Source organism: Rhinolophus ferrumequinum, chromosome 9 (genome assembly GCF_004115265.2).
Source record: "Rhinolophus ferrumequinum isolate MPI-CBG mRhiFer1 chromosome 9, mRhiFer1_v1.p, whole genome shotgun sequence".
In the NCBI taxonomy this organism is placed as follows: domain Eukaryota; kingdom Metazoa; phylum Chordata; class Mammalia; order Chiroptera; family Rhinolophidae; genus Rhinolophus; species Rhinolophus ferrumequinum.
Genome location: NC_046292.1, coordinates 37309166 through 37325808, shown reverse-complemented (window position 1 = coordinate 37325808; position 16643 = coordinate 37309166). Strand labels below are relative to the sequence as shown.

The window sequence follows — 16643 nt, the reverse complement described above, 5'->3', positions numbered from 1 at the left end:
TTTCATATACTCCTTATATACAATATTAAACAATTATCTGAATACTTAACCCTGCTTTACAGACAATATTAAACAAGTACTTGAACACTTAACACTTTCTGTATTTATTTGTTAACTGTCTCCTCCCTCTAACGTAAGCTCCAAGAGGGTAAGAACTCTCACTTGTTTTTATCTTGTTATATTCTAAATGCCGGGGACATCCTAGGCACTCATCAAATATTTGTAGGGTAAAACACCCTTTCAGAGGTTCTTATAGGCTACAATAAGGACCTCTATCTACTTTTACTATTTTTTTGGCCAGGTTTGCGTTTGGACTATACTCACAAAAAGACACATGGTAGCTTACATTGGACAAAATGAGCAATTAAAAATTGGATTTAAATATGAAAACAACAGGGCCCAATAATCCCATGCTACCCTACCATTGGGACCAGGATGACCATCTAGTCTGGGATTGGCCAGGGCTACGGCCTGGGGCACAGATACAGGGAGGGACAGATTAATGCTAGAATGTTTGAGGGTTGGCCAGGGACACCCCCTGACTTCTTTACAAAGAATAGATGGTAAGGGAACAAGGAGATAAGATAAACATAATAAAAACAATTTATTTACTTTTGGAATCTTACTTAAAAGTCATTTCAGGACTTATAGTGAGACAGTGATAATTTTGACCAAGATGTTAACAGTTCAAAAGATTGTGAGAAGTTATCAGATTCTAGTTATATTCTTAAGGGAAAACAAGAGTCAAGGATGATTTTCAATTTTATGGCCTAGGCAACTAACTAGAAGACTGGAATTCCATTTACTGAGATGATGGGAAGAGGAAGGTGGCAATTCAGAAGGCTGTAGAAGAAGCAAGAAAGAAAGAATGGTGACCTAGAGATTACGAAGAGAAAATGTGCAGATATTAGTAAGTTGTTGAATAGAACTGTATTTTGATTGTTTCTATTTACTCAGGGAAATTGGTGAGACTTTCATCAGGTGAAAATGATGAACGGAGAGCACAAATTGGAAATTTGACAAGAGATAATATACAAATAGTCATTGAGGAAAGTAGGAACGTATTACAAACCAGGAAAGATTTGCCAGGTAGGTCTGAGAGCTCCCTTAAGGGTACTGGTCACGAATCTAAAGTGAGACGAGTGATATTATAAGCAGATATCAGGCTTAGCTATAAGTTAAGACTGAAGAAAGAATTAGATCCACATAGGTATGGTCAATTGACTTTTGATAAGGGTGAAAAGTCAAGTAAATGGAAAAAAGGACAGTCTTTTCAATAAATGATACTAGAACAATTGGACACACAAAAGGAAAAAAAACGAACTTTAAACAATGCCTCACAATCATAAACAAAAATTAACTAAAAATGGATCATAGATATAAATATGAAATATAAAACTATAAACCATTTAAAAGAAAAAGAGAAAATGTTTGTGATGTTTAGTCAATAAGTTCTTAGAAAAAGCATGCTCCATAAAAAAATTAATAAATTGGACTTCAACAAAATTAAAAACATTTATTCTACGAAAGACATTATTAAAAGAATGAAAAGATAAACCACAGACTGGGAGAAAATTATTACAAATGATACAAATCTGACAAAGGACTTATATTTAGAATATCTAAAATACTCTCAAAACTCAACAATCAGAAAACAACCATATTTTTAAAATGGGAAAAAAATCTGAATATTCACTAAAGAAGACATAAAGAGGGCATATAAGCACACATGAAAAGATGCTCTAAATCATTCAAGAAACATAAAAATTAAAATCACAAAAAATAAAACTCCTATTGGAATGGCAAAAATTAAAAACAAAAAAAGAGAAATAGCAAGTGCTACTTCTTTATATTATAAAGAAAACATTTATTTCTTTATATTACTGGTGAATGAAAAACACTGCAGGCATTTTGGAAAATATTTCCATAGTTCCTTATAATGTGAAACATACAATACGACTGAACTATCCCACTCCCAGGTATTTACCCAAGAGAGAAGTAAAAACTAATGTTCACACAAAATTTCATACATGAATGTTTATAGAAGTTTTATTCAGTCACCAAAAACTACAAACAACCCAAAATATCCATCAACAGACGGATAAATTGTGGTTCATACATACAAGTGAACAGAACTCAGCAATAAAAATGAACTATTAATACTGAAGAGTGCCACAATATGCCACCCCAATATATCCCCTTTGCTGATCTGTATTTGGCCAATCTAACATAGGATCCTACCTGAAGAACCTATAGTGAATAGAGAAAAAATATTTTATTTCCTCCCCAACAACACATATAACAACACAGATGATGCTTAAATGCGTTATGATACTAAAAGAAGCCAGACTGAAAAGGTTACATACTGTACAATTCTAATTATATGATAACCTGAAAAGGCTTAAAAACTATAGGGACAGAGAATTAATGGTTACCAGATGTTAGGGATATATCAGCAAATTTTCTGGAGTGATGGAACTCTTCTGTATCTGGATTGCAACAGTGGAAGTAACATAACTATATACATTTGTCAAAATTCTTAGAAATACACTCTAAAAAAGGTGAATTTTAATTTTTTTTAAATTTTTTAAAAGAAGAGTTAGCCAGGATTTATATTTTCCAGGCTACCATAACAGAGAATAAAAGAGACAGAAAAAACAAGAATTACGTGAAAAAGTGACTATAATGAGGAAACTATGAAATAAGACAGGTAAAGAGAAAAAAGGGGGGTGAGAGACAGTGAAAAGGTGCTAGAATCAAAAGATTGTAAATCCTGGTAAACTAGAGATAGAGAAGGTGGTAACAGCTATTAGGCCATATTTAGGCTAGGAGCACAAACCTTCTTATCTTAAATGCCATCTTGTGTTGCTTTGTACCTTGTACCTGCCGGCTTGTATTTGCTTTAGACCTGGAGAAGCCGCCTGGAATGTAGAAACCATCTTATCCTAAAAGCCATCTTGTCTCGCTTTGTACTTTGTACCTCTTGGCTTGTGTTTGTCTCCTAGGGACTTATGATCAGCTGGCCTGGGTGGTCCAGACGGCCAGGATGTGGATGTGGAACCAGAGGGCTTGGTCATGACCCGAAACCCTTGGTTACTAGAGACAATGCAAGGAAAACCCCCTGAAGCATTGAAGGGGGAACAGCCTCGTTTACTCCCTCCTATAAAACTCCATAGCCCTTTTTGCTCGGGGAGGTTATGGTCTTTTCTAGCCTGATGTCCCAAATAAATTCTAATAGACCAATTTTGGTCTACCCCTAACAACAGCGAGAAGCTTCAGTAGATAATCTAATAAATGTTGGTATGAATGAATTGAATAGGCCATAAAAAAATCCTAGGCTCCTGTTGCTAGATTACAAGATAAATATCTCTTTTTCATTCCAAAGCAGATTACAATAGTAAGAAATATTATCTTGTCAAAAATGTGACTGAAAACTAAAGTTACCAGGGAGGGGCAAAGGGATGTGTGCTGGAGTAGAAGAGAAAAAATTTAATTCTAAAATTTCCACTTCTGGTCAAGATGGAGAAAACGATTTGCCCTCCTAATCAAAACAACCAGAAAAGTTGCACAGAAAACATGGAACAATGATTTTCCAGACACTGAATGTCATGCAACAAAGGGTAGTGAGCTTGAGTAATGGGAAACAAGCAAGATGAGCTCTATGACTGCCCCAATTGATGCCTTAGGAGAGCTTCCAAGCTCAGGTGCAGGAAAGGTGAACCCAGGCAGAGGCCGGCAAATTTCCTGAGCTGAGGAGACAAAACTGAGAATCCAGAAAAACCAAGGTGGCTAGAGTTCACAGGACAGAGTATCAGAGAGAGAACTCCAAAGATTTGCAGAGGATCCAACTCCAGTATCCAGCCAAGTTCTGATTAACACATGTGTGTGAGGAAAACTTCTTGAGGCCAGCAAAAGAACTGCCTGAAATGATTATTGCAAACATAATCTGATATACACTTCTGTGAATAGTGACTATTCCCCAAATCCAGACAGGAAAACATTAATTTTTGGAAATTGGGCAGAGTATTACCGTATAACAAAGAATTGGCTGGCCTTTGCCCCTGGCTCCTGGGAGGTAGCCTCTAAACCCCTGAAACTTCCTAAGTGTCTTCATTATTCATGATAGACCCTGACAGCCTGTGTTAATTTGGTGACTGGTGGTGGGCCCCTAGATAGTTTATGCTAACATGATGACTCAGGATGGGAGCTGGTTATTCCAGAAAGATGATTAGAGGCTGAGGTTTTGAGGAACATAATATCAGCCCAATCAATGTCTAGGGAAGGAAGGGGTGTTGCAGATTGAGTTCAATCACATGGCCAGTGATCCAATCATCCCTACTAAGAAAACTCCAATAAAAACTCAAGGGAGGGGCCGGCCCGGTGGCTCAGGCGGCTGGAGCTCCGGGCTCCTAATGCCAAAGGCTGCCAGTTCGATTCCCACATGGGCCAGTGGGCTCTCAACCACAAGGTTGCCGGTTCAACTCCTCGACTCCCGCAAGGGATGATGGGCTCCGCCCCCTGCAACTAACAACAGCAACTGGACTTGGAGCTGAGCTGCGCCCTCCACAACTAAGATTGAAAGGACAACAGCTTCACTTGGAAGAAGTCCTGGAAGTACACACTGTTCCCCAATAAAGTCCTGTTCCCCTTTCCCAATAAAAATCTTAAAAAAAAAAAAAAAAAAAGAAAAAGAAACTCAAGGGAGTTTTTCTTACTTTATGCATGTTGTTACACATCAATGTACCAGGAGGGTGACATGTCCCTGAGGACACAGAAGCTTCTTGTTTGGGACCATCCCAGACCTTCTACTATGTGTCTCTTCTTTCAGTTGATCCTAATTTGTATCCCCTTTCCTGTAATAAAACTACCATGTTTCCCCAAAACTAAGACCAGGTCTTATATTAATTTTTGCTCCAAAAGACGCATTAAGGCTTATGTTCAAGGGATGTCATCCTGAAAAATCATGCTAGGGATTATTTTTCAGTTAGGTCTTATTTTCAGGGAAACACGGTATAATCATAAGATTTTCCACCTTTATTTTGAGTTGTATTTTCCTGCTTCTTAGCATGCTCGGTATTTTAATTGGATGCCAGTTAAGTATAGTGCTTAACTGAGTTCCATGAATCATTCTAGTAAATGATCGAAACTGAGAGAGTAGTGGGAACTCTAACATTTGTATCCAGTCCAGTATGGGTGGCCTGGGAACCCCTGTGCTTATAGCTGGTGTCTGAAGGAACAGCAGCTTTGTGAAGAAATGTGCGCTTAATCTGTGAAGTTTGGCCCAATTCCCAATAGTACCAAAAGTCACTGCAGGTGCTCAGAAGGGTCTTGCCTTAGTAGTGGGGAATAATTAGTCCTATACTAAACACAGCTTCAGTTCCACTTTACAAATCTTAAAAGCAAGACTTAACAGATCAAACTGTTTGTAGGTAAATTAACTGTATTACTTGTAACAGAACTCAAGCATATTTATAGGAACACAAAAATATCCAGCACCCAACAAGGTAAAATTACAATATCTGACATCCAATAAAAAAAGTACTAAGCATGCAAACAAGCAGGAAAATACAACTCAAAATAAGGGGGCGGAAAGAATCAATCCACAGAAACTGAGCCAGAACTCAGATAGAGGTTAGAATTACCAATGACATTCTAATAATATGATTATATTCCAGATGTTCAAAAAGTACAGGTATAGAAGATATAGAAAAAGACCCAAGTCAAACTTCTAGAGATGAAAATTAAGATGTCTAAGATTACAAAAAAAAAGAAAGAAAGAAAAAAGATGGAATTAATGGCAGCTTAAACATTGCAAAATAAAAGATTAGTGAACTTGAAGACACAGCAGTAAAAACTGTCCAAAATGAAAGAGAGAAAACAAAGGAAAAAAGAAGAAGACCATTAGTGAGCTATGATACAATTTCAAGCAGCCTATTATGTCTGTAACATCAGAGTGCCTGAAGGAGGGGGGGGGATAGCAAAGTATTTGATGAAACTATAAACCCACAGATCTAAAAAGCTCAACAAACCCCAAGCAAAAGAAACATGAAAAAAACTATCCCAAGATACATAATCAAATCGCTCAAAACCAGTATAGAAAGAAAAATTTTAAAGCAACCAGATAAGGAAAAAACTTGTAGAGTGGAACAAAAACAAGGGGAAAAACAGGTATCTCAACTGAAACAATGCAAACCAGAAGACAGTAAAGTTACATCTTTAAAACAGTCAAAGAATAAAACTGTTAACTTAGAATTCTACATTCAGCAAAACTTTCTTTCAAATACGAAGGTGAAATAAAGATGTTAGAAATACAAATGTTGAAATGAAAGACTTCATCACCAGCAGAGCCAAATTACAAGAAATGTTACAGGAAATCTTTCAAACAGAAGGAAAATGACACCTGATGGAAATACTGGTTTCACAAAGGAATGAAGAACACTGGAAATGGCAACTACGTGGGTAAACCTACAAGAGTTTTATTATTGTTTAAATAGCTTTAAAAGGTAACTGGAACTATAACTACAACTGCATGACAGTGAGGAATAAATCCAGTCTCCAAAAAGCAACTAAAAAGCTGGCTAAATGGTTTTTTAAAAAAACAATCATTTTAGTGCTCTGGAGTTAGACCTCAGGCATACAACGCACTAAGAAGTGCTTATTCATGAAAACTACTGAACTTCAACTAAGAACAGCAGAGTTCAGCTTGTCACTTTCTTGTAGGTGGCTACCCCTAGCCCTATTAGGTGTTTTAACCATGGCAAGGTATTTCAAGAATCTTTGATCTGGAGTGTTGTTAGAGGAAAGGGAGGGCCAGCCGCTCTGTTAGCCTGAGATTAATAGCTAGCCTGTTTCTGTTGGGGCAAGTAATGGGCAGGCAAACAACCCAGAGATTTAACAAGGAGTTCTGGGAGGTGAGACAGTCATAGGGCTCTTCATAAATTTCCCAAATATGCAAGATTGAGCTTAGTCTGTGGACACATGCAGCAGAGACCTTAGTGGCCCAAGCCAACCAATGTTGTTGGTCAACAAAGTCAGAGCCTATGCAAGTGCAGAGGAGACATGAGTCTCATGAAAGGAAAATGATGAAGTTTGAATCCCAGTTTATACACAGATCCATACTCAAAGAATGGAAGCTCTACTGGCTTGAAGTATTTGAACACAACTTCTGACCAATCTTTGGCTGAACAATAAGCTACAAGTATACCTGGAGATATTGTGGGTTTGGTTCCAGACCACCACAATACAGCAAATATCACAATAAAGCAAGTCATGTGAATTTTTTGGCTTCCCAATGCATGTGAAAGTTATATTTAGACTATACTATAGTCTATTAAATGTGCAATAGCATTGTGTTTAAAAGAAAAACAATGTACCTTAATTTAAAGAAGACTTTATTGTTAAAAAATGCTAGCCATCATTTGAGCCTTCAGCAAGTCAATCTTTTTGCTGGTGGAGGGTCTTGCCACAATGTTGAGGAAAACACAGTATTGGCAAAGCGCGATAAAATGAGGTATGCTTGTATATAGAAATAGGGGACCCCCCTCGGATGCCAGGCTTAAAATAAAAACAAGACAGAATGCATGTACTTTAATTATATTTACCTCTAGTCCTCATGATAATCCTGCAAGGTCACTTAGCTATAACTGTATAATCAGGGGCTAGAATCCTACACTATTCCACTCTAAAGCTCTACATACTTCACAAGAAATATATATGTTGTTCTTTTCCACTGGCATAAATCTTCACCTGCCTGAAGCAGCAAAGGCATTGCTATCAACAAAATAATAAATCCTTCTCCCATACAAACCCCAGTGAGGAAAAGCAAAGTAAAAGTTCCCAACTTACTGCCAGAAGATTCATGATGGTATGTCCTGTCTCTCCAAACAATGGTTTCCGAAATCTGACACTGAACAGTGGGCACGGATAAACTACGGGAATGAGAAATAATCAGACTCAGTTTGGCAGCTTAAAATTTTGGCAAAAGAGGCATCATGGCTAATACAGTTTTCAACATAAAATTGTAATGGCACATTAGAGCATATGAAATTTAGGGCTCAAAAAGTATTTAGCATGGTAGCATCACAGACAAATCCTGAGCCTTCTACAAACCACGCGGAAGACTTCTGATGACCAGAATAAACCTTTTGATGCAGCTGTTTCAAAAATGACCAAAAGGTCTTAGGAAGTACTCTTCTTCAAATTGGATTAATACGATCCAGGAAATAAATATCTCCTGATTCCTCTGTGATCAAGAAATCTAAAAGAATTCACTCTTACACATCTCCCAACCAAAACCCTCCTTAGGAAAGCCGAATACCAGGTGATCCTATTAGCTGGCTCACTCCTTGAACTTTATGGTTTGAACTAACTGCCTGTTCAAGACAGGCAAGTTAGACACAATGGTTCCCCTGCATACAATCCTTTCCTTTCCTTACTTCACTTAGCTGATTCATATGTTTCCTTCACAGTTCAGTCTAGAGGCTCTTAGTCCAAGGAATACTTCTCATCCAATTCCTTCATTCTTGGTGAAGTTAGAGCCTATCTTGTAGCTCCCAAAGAACTTTGTTAACTTTGAGTATATGCTTTAATATGATATACTACTTTGTGATTTCTGTATGTCTTCCTTACAAGGATTTTCAAGGGCCTATAACCATGTCTTAGCCATTTCTGAATTCCCAGAATTCATGACACATAGTAGACCTTTATTAAATTATTGTTAAATTAATGAATAAATAAGTAAAAGAACGAAGCTGACTTGTTGAGAACACATATGGTTTTATGGTTTATAAAATAATTTTCTAACATATATGTTTTATAAAATAATTTTTCATCATCTCATTTGATCCTTTTAAAAATCCTATATAATATAAAAGGCTATTATTATCTCCAATAGCAAAAGAAACTGGCAATCAGACAACTTGAGTGACTTGCCCAAAGTTACAGAGCTAATAAGTGGCAGAGTTAAGAACCTTACTCAAGTGGTCTGATTCCTAGACCAGGACACTTTTAATTAAAGATATGAAGTTTAAAATAAAGCTTGCATTTAGCCCTTGATGTCTTAAAAAAAAAAAATCACAACTTAGCTGCACTGCTACAACTATGGGCAGAAAAGTTCTTCTGTTGCTTACGTTACTAAGTGAGAGTGATTTCTATAGCACTAGCTTCCAGTATCTGTTACGTTACATTAAAATATAACTTGCTGTAACTATTTTCTAACCAAGTGACAAAAAATATGCTCACCATATATAGATACTATAAAAGAATAAAGTTACTTAAGTTAAAATTCATTTTTTCTCAAGATGATCATGCATTCATCAATGAACTATAAAACCAATAAGTTTACAAGGAAATAAATCACCACCAACTTTCTCATTTGATATTTTCAGTCCTTCCTGTCACAGACAAAATAAGTAGAAACAATGGGCCAGTTTAGTTTAGCTATTTCAAAATATTACTTCTGCTGAATTGTATCACCAGGGGGGGTCTCTGAATACTTCAGGACTTTATTTAGTCATGATGTTTTGGTCATGTGTCTTAGAAGAAAGTACTCTACTACTTACGTCGATATTCAGCTCCAAGTCTCAGCATTAGTCGGATGGGAAACACTTTAGCCCAAGGAGTTTCCCATTTCTGGATGAGAATCCCAAACAAGTAAGGTGGGGTTGGGAGTACAAGGTCTTGCAGTGACTGGTAAGTAGATGCTACATATAAGAACCCACCATGTTCTTTACTGCCAAGGAAACTTTGACTGAAGAAGGAATGTCCCAAGTTGCCCACAACATTCCCTAAAACAAAACAAAAAAATTCATTAATTACTTTCTATAACTAAATTAATCATATTTTTAGTAATCATTATTATTCAACACTGGGACAGACACCACCAAACACTAATTCCCAACCTTTTACCATGAAAAATACCCAAATCTAGAAAGTTATTTTTCAAATAAATGGCATTTATTAAATGAAAATTTTCCCCCAATTTTATCAGGGCTTCTGGTTGAGCATGATATAACTTATATGAGTATTATCACACTGCAGAAAACTGCCTAGTTAAAAGCCAAAAATATTGATGCTTTCCTTAGTTACATGGTGCAACTTTACTGTATGAATTAGGGTAAGAATTATTGCCTCAAAGGTCATGAAAAAAATGTTAAAATTAGGTACCCGCTAGCAGGGAGCTTACAGTCTCATTGGGTGAATAAAGTCAATTCATGAACATAATGAAGACAATCATGTACAGTTATATATGAGACATTAAGGGAAGACAATTTATAGAGAAGGAAGTACCACAGATAGGATTTATTCTTTGTAATTTTAGTGCAGACAAATATGAAATGTAAACAATTTAGGGCTTACTTAAATTCATATTAGGAAAGTTTTTTTTTTCTTTTGACCGTAAATGCTCTTTACTAAGCGCTTTTTAATTTAAATATTTTTGGAATGAAACAGTAACAAATCAGCCCTTCATTAACAAGATATTCTCCTCAGTTTAGAATTACAAAAGAACTTCTGTTCTTCTGAACAAGAGCTGTTCAGTAATGTAACAGCAGATATGTTCACGAGACATGTGTAAGCTTCTTTTGATACCTCTGAAAGAAGTAGGATAAAGTATAAAAATCCCCATCACAGAAGTTAATGCTTTACTTTCCTTGAAAACGAGTGTGTTAGAACAGTTCAGTGATGGGTCATAGAATCCTTGAGTGAAGTGGGTCCACAAAGGAAGGGAACACCTCCCAACAAAACTCAGAAAAGCTTTGTGTGACAGCCACACTCACCTCGACATCATCGTATGACGAATATATTTAGGAGTAAGTATCCTTGCCCCAAGATTAACCAAATCTGCCTTGCTGGGCCAGATACACAAAAACAAAACAAAATGAAAATCTCCACATTAAGAAAGCAGCGTGGTATTTTGGAAAAATACCACAGACTTTGGAGTTACAGAGATATGGGGTTGAATACTAGTTTGATCACTCCCTATTGTGTGGTTTTTGGGCAAGTTATTTAACTTCTGTGAATGAAATGGGGGAAATTTAGATCTGTTGTGAAGAACAAACAAAAATATATGTAAAATCCTAACAGCACCTGGCACATAATGTATTCTAAAAAAATTGTATTATTGTTATAATGCAAACACATGTAATACTCAGCCAAACATTATAGTATTATACTATTTTTGCTTTATCAAAGATTTAAGAGTAAGGTTTATATAAATTTTCATCTTTCTACCTGGGGGCAGGGGAAAGAGGAGGAAGAGGAATGGGAGAGAGAGGGAAGATTTTTTTTCCCTCCACAAAGGGAACACAATAGCATTCCTCTAAAGCGCTAATGACGGCATAATGTTTATGTTTCATAATAATGCCCTAGTGAATACAGCTCAGAGGTGAAACATATGTTGGCTTGGTAGTCAAGGCATTCATTCATTACTCCTTTGGGATTTCCCTATTAGAGACTGGAATCTATTACTGGTTATTTTCCCACAGATATTGATCACCTTTCTGCTTCTACCACCTAACAATCCACCCCCCATCCCAATCACACTCAGATTCTTTACTATGTCTCCTTCCATTATAAAACACTTTTTTACCCTTTGAGCATTTACTCTCTTAAAAGAATTTTTTTTTAAAGTAGACCTCTATTAATCCCAATGAGTGATTTAGTTTAGACTGTCATTTACCACCTCACCTACAAACAAGTAATATTCCACAGGTGAAGATATCAGCAAAAATAAAATACCAGGCATAAGACTCTGACAAAGGAAAACTTTTATTTGAAGACTTAATCTGGGGCTCTTGAACTCATAAAGTCTGTTATATACTAATTTATACAGGCACTTCTCTATGGGAATGTTCAATACAATGAGTCCACTGAACTAATTCTATATACCTCAAGACCACTAAAGAATCCATATAATTAAACTAGACACCAACTCTTGCTTCTGAGCTTAAATGACCTGGCAAAAATGTCAAATGCTTTATACCAATTGTTTACAAAGCAATTTTACATGGCATTAATCAGGTAATCATCAGACCAGTGCCACTAAGTTAACAGAGTTGGTATGACTTCCCTGAATTTGGGGGGTTTATATTACAGATGAAGAAACTGAAGCTTAAGGGATAGAGGTGAAGTGACTCTCAAAAGACACTGGGTAAATCAGTGGCAAAATAAGCTCCAGAAAGTAGATTTTCCAATAGCCTGATCTTTTGATATATCACAATTTCTGTAAAATATGTATAATAATTTGCAATTTTCCATCTTAAATTTGGAATTTAAACTTTATTTTTCAAAGAGCTTGCAAATAGCCATCTTTACATTCAACTGAAATACAACTTAAATATCTATGTGACAAGTTTCCTTTGTTTCAAAGCATATTTATTAATCCTTAGATCAACTCAAATGGGACAATTTTCAAGCAAATGTTTCTCTTATTTCAATAAGTAGTAATATTTTTAAACATTAATATAACTAAACCTCAAGCCATCAAAAGAATTTAGACAGCTGGAGTTCTCTGTAATACAATAAACTGCCGTTAAGCATGCATACTTCACAGAAGCTCATTTCCTCAGTTTAGAGCATCTGTGAGATTTACCATGTAATTTCAAAAAGCTCATGAGACAATTTATTTCTTCTTATGGTTTGAAACACGGGATTCAGAGAAGACACAGCTAAATTAAAACCTAGGTTCAGCCACTTACCAGCTATGTGCATGATCTCGGGCAAGTTAATTATGCCCTCAGTGCCTCTCAGTTTGCTCATATGTAAAATGGTAACAAGAAGACTATGAATCTCATACAGTTAAGAAGAAATGAAATATGCACATAAAGTAATGAACACACTGCCTAGCATGTAGTAAATGCTCAATAAATATTAAGTATTAGTCTTACATCACCTCTTCATAAATAATTGCATTACTTTCTCATCAGTTGAAAAAGTACTTTACAAAGCATCAATACCATGGCTCCTTTGCTCACAAAAAGATACAAAATAAATTTATCAAAAAGGTTCGCAATTCACTAGAAAAATAAAATAAAAACCGGTACCATAAGATAATATACTTTAACTGGTAAAACAATACAAGAAAATTATTGATGATGGTGAAAACACCAATAAGTTCCTCTTTCCCTGGAAACACATTAGTTAGGAAACTTTTTCTTATTTTACAGGTAAAAAAGGGACTTGCTTCAGAAATATCAAAGATAATAAGCAATTATAATTGTAATTTTGTGCTCATTAGAAATAATGGCAAACTACTAAAATATGAAACAATTACTAAGACATGAAATGATGAAGCATTTACCATATGATATATACTACTAGATACTGATCCAAAAAAGAGATACACATTAGATATTTGAAAAAAAAAAAAGATATTTGATAATACGCACAAAATTCAACTGCCAATCATTCCACAAACATTTACAGGATACCTATCATGTTTTTATAAACACCTTATTAAATGTTTGTGTATATTCTTTGAAAGGCTACTTTTAAAAAAAATCTCTATTTTCCTCCTTCCTTTAGTTCACCTATAATTTTTCTTCTAAATACTTATGGGGGTAGAAAATGGACAAGAGATGGTGGCTTAAAAATATTCTAAAGACATGTTTTCCTAAGTTAATATGCATGTATATCCTTAGACTAAGATGAACTTCCACATTAAAAAAATGAAAGCTCAAACTCCATTGTATTTGGATCCTTTAACTTTATTAGTAACATTACAAAATTATTAATAAAAATAAAATTCAAAAAAGATGAATGAAATTTAGTAATAACATACAATTCAGTAATGCAGTGCCCTGAAGTATATATTGTCGTTTGATAAATCTATATGAGAAAGAAATTTAAATTAACCAAAAGTTTATCTGGGTTCACAACTTAAAGATAAAAAATAAGGAAAACTTTAGAATGAGAGTAGGTGACAAAAAAGATACTAAAAAGAAAAAAGATGTTTTATAGAAATTTCCCAAATGACCTACTAAGGTGACTGATAGTCTTTCCTTCTTAGAGACCAAAAACACTGGGCCTCAGAAACATTCTTAGGCTAACCTAAATAGTACTTCCCCTTGTCTCCAAGTCCCAATGGGAAGAAGAAGTCAAGAATAATAAGCACAGCACTTTTATTAGCAGAAGTGTTCTCTCAGAACTCCTTTCCTCCAGGTGCTTTTCCACCAAATGACAAATGACAAAAAAAAAAAAAAAAATGTTCTTAGTGACATCACAGCAATTTATTAATTCCTTTAATCCAGTTTTTTTTTTTTATTAAGCCTTTTTGACATGTCAGACTGTTTGTTCTAAGAGCTGGTACACAGAGTTGAGCCAGACAGATAAAAATCTTGCCCTCACGTTGCTTATATTCTAATGGAGGTAGATAAATAATTTCAGCTAGTAAAGTTAGTGATAAGTGTTTGGTACAAAATAAACCAAGAAAGGTAATGTGTTTGATGGACGCTTCTTTAGCCAAGAGGGCCACGGAAAATCCTCTGAGGAAGAAACATTTGAGAAAAGACTTGAATAAAAAGAAGAAACCAGCCAAGAAAGATCTGAAAGAGTAGCTGTGTTCCAGGTCTGGGAACAGTAAGTGCAAAAGCCATGAGTTGGAAATGAGATTGATGGGTTCAAAGGTAACAAAGATGATCCATGTAAGGAGTAGTAGGAGGTATGGTCAAAGAGATCTTTAGGGTGGAGATGATACAGGACCTTGAAGTTTAAAGGAAGGGGTTTGGAGTTCATTCTAGTCACAGTGGAAAGCCAATGGAAGGTTTAAGGCAGCTTCAATTGTGACATCATACTCATCACTATGCTACTTATGATACACAAATGTACTCTGCTCTCAATTCACAAGGATTAGAATTAGGATACCCTAAGGAATAGCTGACAGAGGACACACGTGTCTCAAAACGGAATTGCAAATGATTGAAAGGGAACAAAAAGCAGTTTTTAAATATAAAAGTGATTTAACTTGCAAGGTTGATAGTATTTATATACTGTGTATCTTCTTTCTTTGTTCCGAATTTTTGCTAACTGTAAAGTTGAAAATCAATGTGCTGACTTTATTATGCCCATGTCAATATTAAGCAATACACCTTAATATTTCTCTTAAATTAATAGTTTTCTTGAAGAGAGAAATACAAATTGGAAGAATTCATTGAAGACTAAGCCCTAGGATGAAGCACAGAAAGGCAGAGAGACAAATTATACAAAAAAAAAAAGTTAAAGAGATATTGAAGACTGATTTCAGAGGCTCCAATATCAAAAAGGAGTTACAAAAGATGACAATGTTGGGAACTAAATAGAAGTAATATTCAGAGATGATAACTAAGAATTTCCCAAATTAAAGAAAGAAATGTGTTTTCAGATCAAAAGTATACTTTGAGTACTCAGCAGTGAAAATGAAAAGAAATCCACATACATGAACACATACAAACCAATGGAACAGAACAATGTCCAGAAATAGACCCATATATAGAGAGAAAACTAATATTCAAAAACAGTGCCAAGGTAATTTAATGGCGAAATGATAATCTTTTTAACAAATGATGCTGGAACAATTGGATATCCATAAGCAAAAAAACAAAAAAAAAAACGGTGTGGGGGTGACTCTTGAGTTTTACCTCACTCCCTGTACAAAAATTAACACAAAATGAAGTACAAACTTCCAGTTATAAAATAAGTCAAGATGTAACATACAGCACGGGGAATATAGTCAATAATATTGTATTAACTTTGTAAGGTGAAAGATGGTAACTAAACCTATTGTGGTGACCATTTCACAATGTAGGTGAAAGCCAAATCACTATGCTGTTCACCTGAAACTTATATAATATTGTGTGAGTTCTGACAATTAAGTTTGCAAACTTGTTGCAATGATGTTGCTAACCTTTTTTGATATCAGAGGGATTATTCATTATGAATTTGTACCAACTGGACAAACAGTTAACCAGGCTTACTATTTGGAAGTGCTGAAAAGGCTGCATGAAAAAGTTAGACGACTTGAACTTTTCGCCAACAATTCACGGCTCTTGCATCACGACAATGCACCAGCTCACACAGCACTGTCTATGAAGGAGTTTTTAGCCAGTAAACAAATAACTGTATTGGAACACCCTCACTACTCACCTGATCTGGGACCAATGACTTCTTTCTTTACCCAAAGAGAAAGGAAATATTGAAAGAAACATATTTTGATGACATTCAGGACATCGAGGGTAATATGACAACAGCTCTGATGGCCATTCCAGAATAAGAGTTCTAAAAATGCTTTGAAGGATGGACTAGGCGCTGGTGTCAGTACGTATTTTCCCAAGGGGAGTACTTCAAAGGTGACAGTAGTGATATTCAGCAATGACGTATGTAGCACTTTTTCTAGGATGAGTTCGTGAACAATTGTCTGACCCCGTATGTCAACTATACCTCAATAAAAAAATTAACTCAAAAATGGATCATAGGGCCGGCCTGGTGGCTCAGGCAGTTAGAGCTCCGTGCTCCTAACTCTGAAGGCTGCCAGTTGGATTCCCACATGGGCCAGTGGGCTCTCAACCACAAGGCTGCTCAGTAAGAAAACAATTCCTTGACTCCCACAAGGGATGGTGGGCCACGCCCCCTGCAACTAAGATTGAACACGGCACCTTGAGCTAAGCTGCCTC

General features: G+C 35.8%; 1 protein-coding gene across 3 annotated transcripts in view; it reads right to left on the bottom strand.

Annotated features, from left to right (window-relative positions):
• Positions 1-16643, bottom strand: part of ZFYVE9 (zinc finger FYVE-type containing 9) — a 133090-nt gene that overhangs the window by 29798 nt on the left and 86649 nt on the right. For all 3 annotated transcript variants that reach the window (XM_033115834.1, XM_033115833.1, XM_033115832.1), the window contains 2 exons: positions 9561-9785; positions 7846-7928 (listed from right to left, as the gene is read on the bottom strand). In XM_033115834.1, the coding sequence (XP_032971725.1) occupies positions 7846-7928; positions 9561-9785 (308 nt within the window). The remainder of the gene's footprint in view (positions 1-7845; positions 7929-9560; positions 9786-16643) is intronic.